The sequence below is a fragment of the Sceloporus undulatus genome, chromosome 5, assembly GCF_019175285.1.
Source record: "Sceloporus undulatus isolate JIND9_A2432 ecotype Alabama chromosome 5, SceUnd_v1.1, whole genome shotgun sequence".
In the NCBI taxonomy this organism is placed as follows: Eukaryota; Metazoa; Chordata; class Lepidosauria; order Squamata; family Phrynosomatidae; genus Sceloporus; species Sceloporus undulatus.
Genome location: NC_056526.1, coordinates 170148538 through 170160636, shown reverse-complemented (window position 1 = coordinate 170160636; position 12099 = coordinate 170148538). Strand labels below are relative to the sequence as shown.

The 12099-nt window shown below is 38.8% G+C and overlaps 1 protein-coding gene across 5 annotated transcripts in view; it reads right to left on the bottom strand.

Moving 5' to 3' along the window:
* The window catches only part of PPP3CA (protein phosphatase 3 catalytic subunit alpha), a 227969-nt gene that overhangs the window by 49311 nt on the left and 166559 nt on the right, over window positions 1–12099 (bottom strand). For all 5 annotated transcript variants that reach the window (XM_042467201.1, XM_042467202.1, XM_042467204.1 and 2 more), the window contains exons 4-6: window positions 9538–9649; window positions 6202–6347; window positions 3883–4022 (exon numbers count right to left, since the gene is read on the bottom strand). In XM_042467201.1, coding sequence (XP_042323135.1) covers window positions 3883–4022; window positions 6202–6347; window positions 9538–9649 — 398 coding nt within the window. The remainder of the gene's footprint in view (window positions 1–3882; window positions 4023–6201; window positions 6348–9537; window positions 9650–12099) is intronic.

The following is a 12099-nucleotide window of genomic DNA, read 5'->3' as shown; positions in this document are numbered from 1 at the left end:
CTGAATGTGAAAAATTAATTTCCCTAGAGCCTGGCTTTACCAGCTAAAACTATTATGCACAATAGACCCAGTGCTTAAAAACCAGCTTGTAAATTTGAGAAGCTTGTTTCTTTTTAAAGAAATAATGAAACTATTTGCTAGCTTGACAGTGTCAGCTGCTGCAAGAGTTTTCTCACATTAATCAGTCCTCTCAGAGGTTTCTCTCTAATGCATTGAAAAACATGAGGCTGTGAAAGATTTTCTTGTTTTCTGAAACAGATCTGGCTTTAAGAACTTTTAAAAATCTGGGACTTTTCCTCCCTTCTCTAAAATATACAGATACAAGGAATAATTATATTCATAACGAATTTATAAAGTCAAGCAGAAATTATATTTAATAAAATGTTTCTAAATCATTATTTCAAAGCTGGTTACCAAGAGAATATGGCTCTACATACAGATGCCAGGGAAAGTAAGATGGAGGGTGAGGTTGCACTCATGTCCTGGGTGGGTCTTGAGAGGATATATGACTGGTTACCGTATGAACCAAATGTTGAACTAGATAGGCAGTCACTTTTTAAACAGCTTTACTATTGTGAGTGTTTTGGATAACAACTCTATGCCATCCAGATAACATATGACTATATCATCCCTAGCCAGCACATCCCGCACCACTGGATGAGGAACGATGACAGTTGTACTCCAGCATATCTGAAAGCCATCACATTGGTATAGTAATGTACATCTCTAATAATAGTGCTGATGGAAGTGTGATGATTATCTACTACAAATCTTCTTCCCTAGGAGATAATACTTTATCAAAGTAAACGCTTAAACACACAACTACCTCATCACCAACCTCAATTTAACTTTACCATTCAGGTTATGGTGGGCCACAATAAAAAATAAGTAACCTCTTGAATATACTGCTGTCAGCAATCTTCAAGTCATGCAGCTGTCAATTTTACATTTAATAAAATAAGTAAGAAAATGTTGATTGATCAAATCAAGAGTCCATCATGTCAATATTTTCTTTTTAATGGTAGCTATCCAGATGCTTCTGAGAAACCAACACTAGGACACAGAGACAACAGCTTTCTCTTGCTCTTTCTTCCCCAGCAACAGATATTCAGGGGAATGCTTTTCAGCTAAATGGAATCTCCATCCTCATTCATGGCTAATACACACTGATAGACCTGGCCTCCATAAATCTGCCTAATGCCATTTTAAAGTCATCTAAGCCTACAGATATCACAGTGTCTTGAGCAGCAGATTCCATAAAATAATTATGCAGAACGTTAAGAAGTTATTTATTTTGTCCACCCTGAATCTATTTCCAATCAGTCTGACTGGGTGACTGTGTTAAAAGTATCAGAGGGGAGCAAAATTTATCTCTCTGTACTTCATATTTAACTCGATAACTTTCTGCCACATTTCCTGTCCATCGTCTTTTTTTTATCTCACCTTTCACTGTTCTTTGTAGGGAAAGATGCCCAAATACTTAAATCATGCTATTTATCCCTTTCAAATGCTTATTTCTAGATTTAGTGTCTTTCTTGGAGAACATATAACAGAGTGGACTTAATCTTTTTAAAAAATGTTGTTTCTGTTCTGAGACCCAGTCTTCAAAGGGAGAGGAGGAGATGAAGTTCAAAATGATCAGACAATTTTTGTTCTTTATACAGAAGCAAATAAGGGCATGGATAAGAGTACAACCAATGAAGAAATGAGAAATCTATTGCTCTATTTGCAATACAGTACTTGATTCACTTAACCACCCTGGGTTAAGTGCTTTCTACGAATCTATCCCACAACACAGGCATTATACTGAAGTTGCTATGGTAACTGGCTTTAGTTATATAACCATGGGAGTGACTGGTAGTATGAAATAAAGAAGATTTTAGATATAGTTCCACTGGTAATTGGGTAGGAAAAGATCTATTAATTTGAAATTTTTGACAAACATTTCACTCTCATTGCAGTACTGACAGAGGATTTGTGTAGCAGATTTAATAATTCTGTAAAGTTACCAAACTCTCTGTCACATATGTTAACAGAACAAAGTTGCAAATATTATAAATAAAAACAACAGTGTGCCTTCCTTCTGTTCACTTCTCACTATTAGATTCATTTCAGTATTACAAAAGAAAGGTGCATCCTTAATATAAATGTTGGTGATATGCAGACAGGTTGATAAGGAAATCCAACTGTGAGTGAAATCTTGTGCCCAGTTAAGCTCACTGACCATAGAGATGGAGGAGACCACAGGGGCCATTGAGTCCAACCCTTTGCACATCCAACTGATGGGAATCCAGCCTCTGTTTAAAAACCTCCACCATACTCTGGGGCAACGTGTTCCACTGTTGAACAGCTCAGCTCTTTCAGTGTTTATTGTGAAATAAGTATCATGGATTTTATTAAGGCTTACTGCCAAGAACATAACCAAAGAATTGAAGGTAGCCAAGAGGTTTCAGACTGGCCAGCATTCTACAGTTTTGGCAGATTGGTTAAACAAGGAGCAGTAGATATGACAAAACTGCAAGCCAAAGACAATTGTCTCTCCTCCATCCTAAAATGGGATACCTCATGGGTGCAAGCCATTGTGTGACACCTTTTTTATTAGGAAGTGAACAAGTATGACAGCTCCCCCACCCACACATGCTGGACATAATGTTCCCAGAAGCCTTTGCCCCCAAGGTCCCTTATGGAGACTCCTGAAATGAAGATGCAAGCCCTTCCTACCCACCAAAACTGGATGTGGCCCCATATCTAAAACCATGCAAAAATCTGGTAATGAGGGAGTCTAATACAATTCATATACACCAGTACATGAATCAAGAGAGGGAGGATTTGGAAGGCAGTGGAAGCCACTCTAGGGGTGATGAATACTCATGAGCAATAATACTCCAGGGGTATTATGGACTATTTTGGCCCCAGAGCTGTCCTGATATCCCCCTGTTACTTGGGGCCCTCTGTTACAATGTGCTGTTTGCATGTGCATCCCACTCTGTCACCTGGTGCAGACACCACTGCAGCAAGTCACTCATTCTGAGATTAGAACAAGTTGCCCAGTATTAATCAAATGGTTGGGCACCTCATTCTGACCTTACAGCAAGTAGCTTCCTGTGGTGGTGCCAAGCGGCACAGTGGGACATATGTATGAATGGCCATCCAGCATTACAACATAGGGCTCCAGATCTTCTGGGAAGATCTGGAGCAAAAGCATGAGCTTTTTAAAAAAATTCAGGGGAGTACACAAGGATTGGGCCCTGCATCATCCAGACTCCCCATCAAGAGGATGAGGCAGAGAATGTTTTATTTGGCCCGTGAAGACAACCTCTGGAAGAGGTATGCTAAGGGAATTCTTTCAAGATTTCCAGGCAGAATGGAAACTTCCTCAACTTTTTATTAGCTACCCATGTGGACTGATGCAGGTCCATTAAAACATAGTGAGGACCCATGGGAAGAAGAAAGTGCATTGCCAAAGGAAGATGGCAGGTATTTTACCTCTGCTGCCTCTGGCAGATTCCAAACAGTGACCCATACACCATTTCCCATGCTCCTTGTTCCAGTAAACTGGAAGCTGTCTTCTTCTTCCTGCTTTTTGTGTGATGAAAGCTGCTATGAAGGGGGGAAGGCTAGGTGTCTTCCTGTCTATGTGTTGAATTTAGGTTAAGCAATGCTCAAACAGTTCCAGAATCTCACCCATTACACATATTCTTTCATCACAGCAGAAGAAGTTTCAACTTTTACAAAGTGGGTTCCTTTATTTAATCAATGAAAATATTAAGATCAATTTCCCAAAATGCACCAGCACAGTGGCTTATGAAGCAGTGAATATCAGACCCATACAAACACTAAAACAGATCTACATAAACTATTTTAAAATGAAAATTCGTTTACCTGTAGAAGTATGAACACCCCCTAACTGTGTTGTGAGTGAAATGATCCTGAGTCTTCTCATTTCCAAAGTCCTCAAGAGGATCTGACCACAGGATGTCACACATAGGTCCATATGCTGGGGGTTCCTTGAATCGATCTAACTAAGAAAAAAAAAGAGGACAAAGAGAATAGATAAGTGCTAGCTCAGACTGGCCAGATGCTGTTATCCTCCGCTTTAAAAGTATTCATGCCTTTATATTACAATATATGTAAAATAAAATCATAAATGTTCATAAGAAAATTACTTATATTAATAACATATTTCCCATGCCCTGAGACTAAAAAGGAAGTCAAGCATTATTGTTGCTGTTGTATGCCTTCAAATAATTTCTAACCTATGGTGACCCTAAGGCTAAACTATAGCAGGGTTTTCTTGGCAGAATTTGTTCAAAGGGGACTTGCCTTTGCCTTCCCTCTGAGGCTTAGAGAGTGTGATTTGCCCAAAGTCACCCAATCTATCTCCATTGTTATTTGATACATAATAAATATACGGGGATCCACTGGGAACATTAAAATAAAGTTAAAAGTTTGTATGTTTATAAACTTACTGATACAAAGTGTAGCACTGACTCTTTTAATATATTGTCTAAAGCTTGCACACAAACTAAAACAGAGGTTCTTTTCTTTTGGGTTAAAGACCCCTTTGATAAAAGCTATGAATGCCTTATTCAGAAAAATACATACAATACACACATAATGTTCAATACTATTTAAAATTGTTAACTGGAAATCGATTTTCTTCACATAGGCTGTGAACAAATTATAATGAACACTGGTAAAGCATTTACATAAAAATCCACCATGACAGGGAAAATAGAAAAGTGATAGAAAAGAAATTAAAGCAAGCAAGCAAATAAATAAATAAATTTCATCCAGTTCTGAAGCTCACCAATCAGCCCTCTACATATTCCATGGATACCAGTTTAAGAGCCTCTGAACTAGAAGGCTGCCCACCCCTCTTTAAAAAGCAGCAACTTCTGCAAATTCCCTTGGTTAATCATGATGTTTTAAAATTTTATTTTATAAAAAAATTGGTTTTAAATCTTAGGTCTTGCAAGTGCTTTCTAAAGCAAAGACTATGAAAATGTCAAACCCTGAAAGATATGGGTCTCATTTTATTCCACCTCAATATATGTTGCAAGATGCTATCTGTAGCTGAGTGCCACACCTCAGATGACTATTTCTATAATCTTATTAATGGGAGATGTAGAAGGGAGGGGAGGATCAATTCTATCGACTGAACAATTCCCTAGATACATATTGATAATAGAACTATTTAATTTTCTTTTAATCAGGGTTGGGAAAATCAATCAAATGCTGATGCTGTTGCTGAAAAGAAATGAGACTCACTTATAATGACAGTCAAGTTGAACAGTTTCAATACTGCAATTAATCTTTTTACAGGTGCCTGCTCTTAGGAAGAATGTATACGTACTGAAGATCAATACTGCCTAATAACTCTTTGGATATGATAAAATTAGCATGTTAATTGCTTTTTGTAACTTCATTTCCTCCCAAAATGTAAGCAATGTTATTTAGTGGTTTTACTGCAAAATATTTACAAGCATTCCAATAAAAATGATTTCTAAGTAAACTTTGGTATTGGTTTGAATGTAACATCTAAATCACATTGACTCCTTGTCCCTCATCAAATATTTAAGGGCAAATAATCTGGCTACTAAAGAAAGTTCATTAGATCTTTTTACAGAACAAAGACTTTTGAAGATTGTAAACATAAATATGGCATACCAAATAGGTCAAATAAATGTGCTAAATCAGATCCCAACCTGGAATTATTTTTAGGGCACAGGAATTATTTTCAGAAAACCTACACACTGAATATACAATATCCTGTTGCTTGGCCATGCAATTTGCATTGGTTGCACATAACAGGATTTGCAAATATTGACACACTGATCCAGATAATCAGATCTGCTCATGTTATCATGTGCTGGATCAGGAAAGGCAATCTCAGATGTGAATGAAGATGCACAGTGCCTCTATTTTGTGGCAAAACTAGTCATACTATACATCCTGAAGATCTAATGTAGGGAAGTAACATTTTTAGAAAGCAAAATATGAATTGTTTATTTAAACAATTTCTCTAGGAGCCACATTATATAAGTAAATAAAATGTTGGCTATTCCTGTTTTTTGAAAGCAACAAGAAAATACCAACTTTGCTAAGAGATTAATCATAGGAAAATGGGAACAGAGGGGAAGTGGATTTTAGAAAAGAGTTTAATCAGTGGCATCTGGATTTGTGATATACGGAACTTACTTTTCTGATGTCATCTAAAGTGTTGATCTCTGGAGACAAGCCACCATGCACGCACAGGAACTGTTGGTTCATCAGAGCAGCCAAGGGAAGGCAGTCAAAGGCATCCATGCAGGCATCATATACACGTTCTGAATACTTTATTTTACCTTTTGAATATTAAGGAAAAGTTATTGAGAAAGGAGGGGAAAGTACTGCACTCAAGGATTCAGTCTCAAATTCTCAGGACTTAAGAGAGCAAGCCTGTGATCTGCAATAGATGCAGGGCTATACTTATAGGTGGACATGCTGATATCGGAGCCTAGAAAAGTTAACTTTTCTAAACTACAATATAAGTTCCTCATAATCATGTTGACTGTGAAATTTTGAGACCTGTAAAATAAATGTATCTTTTTCAAGTATTGATTATAATATATTACATTCCTTGTGAAGCACACGTTAGGCAGGTAAATAATTTACAGTTGTCTACCTGAGGTTGCTGTTCATTACAGTATGGGAAAAGACGAACAGACACTAAAATTGGAGGGTACGTGTTACTATGTGCAAAAAGGGGTTGTACATACTACCTCAGTTTTTCTCCTGTCAGTAATTCCATCATTGTGGAGAAGCAAACCTTTAACTGATCAAAGCTTGTTTGGTTTGGTCTTCTATATTCATGATTTGTCCACCAGCTAAGACATTCATTTGAAGACATCCCCCTCCCCCTTGCCTGCAGAATTTATTCTGGTGGCTATTTGAATTAGAACTGTTTCTTCCTTGAACTCTGACTGCAGAACTCCCTCCCAAGCAAAATCCACCTGCTGCTGTACATTATATCGCAGACAAAGTACACTTGAGCTCTGGGGAATTAATTTTCATGGCTTAGTTCAATTTATTCTTGTTTGATTCACTAGACATGTCTTCCTGGTTTGTTCAGAAGATGGCTGATGGGTTGGATTAGTCAACTGCAGCATTTATCTTTTCTTTTCTTTTCTTTTTTTTTTTGCTTCTGGCATAATGAAATGATTTTATTATATTTGCTGCTGTTCCTTTATGATAGATTCCACTTTAGGAATTTTGTTAAGCCATCCTGAATGCCATTTGACATAAATACATACAATACATAAAGATTATTAATAAATGTATTAATACCATTTTTAATCCATGAAATAATACATTTTATGGGTGCAAGTCACTCTTTAAATCACATACATATCTTAAACACACAAAGCAAGCATTTGAAGTTTGGCTAATATTTCTGTAATCATCTGAAATGTCCTACCATTTCTTTTTATGTTGAAACATGCATTTTCCCACTTTATTAATGTGTAGTGATCATCCAACATCTAATTACTTACAGAAACATTATTATGAAATAAATAGTGTGAACATCCAATTCATTGGAAATGTTAATTCACAAATATGCATGCTAATAACTGTAAATTATGAAGTGTTCAAATAAATTAACAGCCTTTTCACCGTCAGCTTTGCAAAGGAAATGTCACTGGAGATAGCTCTGTAGGTCATGGTTTTTGAGAGGTAGTTTCACAGGATTTTGATACAGCTACACATGCAAAATGGTCAGACAACTAGAAACAAATCTGAAAACAGTGAAGCTCCAAAGTGAAAGAGACTTGTGCTAGGCAGTAGTTTCACTGGGGGGCAGGTGCGTATGCACTGGGTGACACTCCAGAGAGAGGTGACACCAGGTCAGGGGCCCCCACCCCGGCATTTCTTGCTGTGGTTCGATTTCCCTTAGGAGAACAAGGCCACAGTAAGGAGGTGGGCCAAGCACATGCGTATGCCCCCCATACCTCCTTGTCACAGCGAGAAGGGGAAGGGGTGCACATGCTTGGCACAGCTCCTTGTTGTGGCTCAGTTTGCATCAGGAAAACCAGGCCACAGCAAGGAGCCAGGCTGAGCGAGTGAGCACATGTGCCCTGTCTCTCCTTGCCATGGCCCAGTTCTTCTCTGAGGAAAACTAAAAGCTCTGTTGGTGCATTGGTTAAATGCCTGTACTGCAGTCACTCACTCACAAACCACATGGTTGTAAGTTCAATACCAGGCAGGGGGTCCAGGTTGACTCAGCCTGGCATCCTTCTGTAGGTTGCTAAAATGAGTACCCAGCTTGTTGGGGGCAATTAGTTTACACTTTGTAAGCCACTTAGTACATTGGTAAACAGTCTAGAAATGTACTTGCTATTGCTGTTGAGCAGCAGCAAGGGGGGCAGGGGTGTGTGCTGTTGCAAGCAACTGGTTTGAGCATGTGCATACCTCCTGCCCCTCCTTGCCATGGCTTGGGTTTCCTCAGGGAATAATCGGGCTGTGGCAAGGAGGGGTGGGGAGGCACACGTGGCTGGCCTGGTTCCTTGCCATGGCCCTGTTCTTCCACAGAAAACCAAGCCAAGCCAAGGAGGGGTGGGGCACTTCCCTTCCAGCTGGAAGGAGTGGGGAGAAGGAAGAAGCACTGGTGAATGCATAGGGGTTTGACTGTTGGACTAGGCAACATGGAGACATGGAAATCCATTGGGCAACCTCGGGAATGTCACCCTTTCTCAGCCTCAAAGGAAGGCAATGGCAATCTCCCTCCCCCCCCCCAGAGTAAAATGGTATCTTTATATAAAATAGCAAAACAAAGGTTTGTCTACTGAAATTCATATAAATAGCCCCTCCCAATTTGCAGGAATCCATTCCACCACCATCCCTGCGAAAATGGCAACTTGCAAATATTTGAATCCTATTGAAAATAATGGTGTCCGTGCCCGAGGTGCGGAGGCGGGGCTGCACAGGCACGTGCCACCATTTTGTCCCTCCCCGCTTGTCCCTCCCCCAAAGATCGAGACCATGGATTCCGATGTTGTCTTCACATTGCACTATTTGGGAATATAATATCAAGGGATGTGGTGGCTTAGTGGTTAAGATGTCAGTTCTGATGATTTGAAGATTGGAAAGTTGGCTGTTTGAGGCCCAAGTGCTGCATGATGGCATAAGCTCCTGTCACTAGTCCCAGCTTCTGTCAACCTAGCAGATCAAAAGCATGCAAATGCAAGTATATAAACAAGTATCACTTCTCAGTGGGAAGGTAACAACATTCAGTGCAGTCTTGCTGGCCACAAGACCACTAGAGTCATTTTCGGACAACATTGGCTCTTCAGCTTGGTAACAGAGATGAGCACTGCCCCAGTCGGTTACGACTAGACATTCATGTCAAGGGATTATCTTTACCTTTACCTAACATTCTTTAAACTGAATGCACAGGTTTAGACAATGCCTTTAGTTATTCTTATTCCTGGATGAATTTTTATTCACCCTTATTACAAAATAATATAAGCAAAATAAGTAATTTTGACTCATACTTACATTCTTGTTTAAATGTGAAATACTCTGTTAAATGTCTACATTCATGATTCCCACGCAGTAAAAACAGTGTTTTGGGATAAAGAATTTTCAAGGCCCACAAATACAGCACGCACTGCAAAGAAGAAAAAGGGAAGAAAGAGGATCAAGTATTTAACACTTCATTTGCTTTTTTAAACAAAAAACAACAAAATGCTTTCTCAATATGATTCCCCCCTAACAGATTAACTCTTTAAATCACACCACCCTGTTAATTCAGAAACTTACTTAAGACTTTCAGTTATTTTATATTTTGTTCTGTATGCTTTGTTCTAAACTTAACTCAACAGGCCATTGTTAATATGTGGTATATTTACTAATGACTGGCTAGTAATAATTATTTCCACACATTTTGTTTCCATGTTTTTTCCCCAAACCCCAAATTCTGCATCACTATATCAAGAAAAAAGAATCCATCTGAATGCAATGCACAACACTAATTTGTTAGGAAGATACATCATATAATGACCAGCATTTCCTAATAAAATGGCTGCCCATTAAGTCTTTATGAAAGCAAATTAGTTTGTGAAACAATGTGAAGAAAGAAGCAGTTGCACCACATACATAATACTCAAGTCTAATATATTTCAGACACTTACATAAAGCCATGATTTCTGCTAATCACAAGTAAGAATACAACAACATGATTTGACGTTTGAAGTGTAAACAAAGCAAATCTTGGTTTAGAGCTGCCCTTGTACTTTCAGTTTGCATCAAGTTTGTCATGTAAATTCATTCCCATCTCCATGGTGGGCACCTCACAGAGTAATGGCCCAAACAGTGGGCTACCAATGGATTGTGAATTCAGACAACAGCAAATTATAATTAACATAGAAGCAACCTATAAAACAACTTTAAACCATGGTTTAATATCCTACTTGATCCTACCTGTTCAGAACGTACCATAGTAAAACCACTTCATTGTTGAATAAAGCAGAATACAGGAATGTGTTCCTTTATCATTATACTTTCTAACTCTATGGAAAACAGTGCTGGTTGAACTCATTTCTCACTATCTTTCATGGGCCCAAGGGCACCTCAAAATCTGACAAATGATCCCTTTGATCTGCCTGCCTATATGGGCCTATAATGAGACACTGTGATGGTTCCAGAATTATCTCTCTTTGTTTCATCTTAGTGATGTTGGAAGGGATCAAACAGTTTTTTTCACGCCTGTTAAAGACTTAAGGCGGATTCATTTTCTTAACTTTTCTCTCTCTGGTGAGGAGGGGGAATGGGGGTGGATCACATTGTCTATATGAACCCCAGAAAATTAAAGGATGCCTAAGTGGGAAAAGACAGAGATACTACTGAACCGGAGAAATGGTGGAGGAGTAAAAAAGTAATTTTTGAAGTGGTTCTTTTTAAAGCAGTCCTATTGCTACTCTTTTTGTCAAGTCACCTGCTCTAAAGATATTTAGGGGAAAATGAGGACAAAAGCTCCCCACAGGCTTTACTTCAGACATGAGATGCTTATTAACAAAAGCTAGCACATTAACCAGTAGCACTCCTTTCAGCACTTTGCAAAACTTAGAAGAGGGACAGGACATTTCCCTAGCTAATAGAAACAAGGATAACTATAATATTTAACAAATGTGAAAGCAAAAGCATGCCAGTGGGGAGAACTATGGTGTTCTGGGGAACGCTTGTCTGTCTTCTGAAATGGAGAAAGAGGTGGGAAGGTTGTTACAAGGAGTATCATGGCACTGACTACAAAGCTAATCATTACAGCACACACACAAAAGGTGCACTAAGCCATTTTTTAAATTCTTTGATTTGCAAAGTGTACTACAACCACAGAATGTGAGGGTAAAGTGAAGCTCAGTCCCAACCTTTCAATACAATGGCTGTATGAGCAAATTAGCGGAGAGTGGTTTGAGAGATGCTTGTGTAGTTTCTGTGTTAGCTTAGATGCTATTACTGCCAGCCACCTATATCCATGGATCGTTTAGCCATGAATTCAAACATCCATGGTTGGGGGGGGGGAGGGGAATCTAAAAAGCAAACTGATTTTGCCATTTTATATAAACAACATCATTTTACTATGTCATTGCAAGGTAGATGGAAGCAGAAAAAGAGGAAGGCCCCATCCCAGATGAGTAGACTCAATTAGGGAAGTCACAGGCCTGAGCCTGCAGTACCCAAGCAGAGTGGTTGAGGATAGAGTGAAATGAAGATGTCTCATCCACAGGGTCACCATGAATTGAGGGCAGTTAACAACAACAATAGGGAAGGGTGATATTTCCACTCAGTTTCTTTTTTTGATAAGAACGTCCCACACGTTGAAAAAAACCCATCATATACATGACAGAATGAATGAATGTAAGTGATAGAAAGTAATGTAAGGTGACAGAAAGTCAAATTTGTCTGTCCCTATATGCAGGAATGGAGGCGAGGTAGTGGGAGTGAAGAATCCTAACTCACAGCTAAGGGCCAGTTGACTTCTGTAGTAAATTAAAAGAAATTTTCAAAGCAGGAAGCCATAACTTTAAGAACAGATGGAAACAATCTATAGAGTACAGAGGT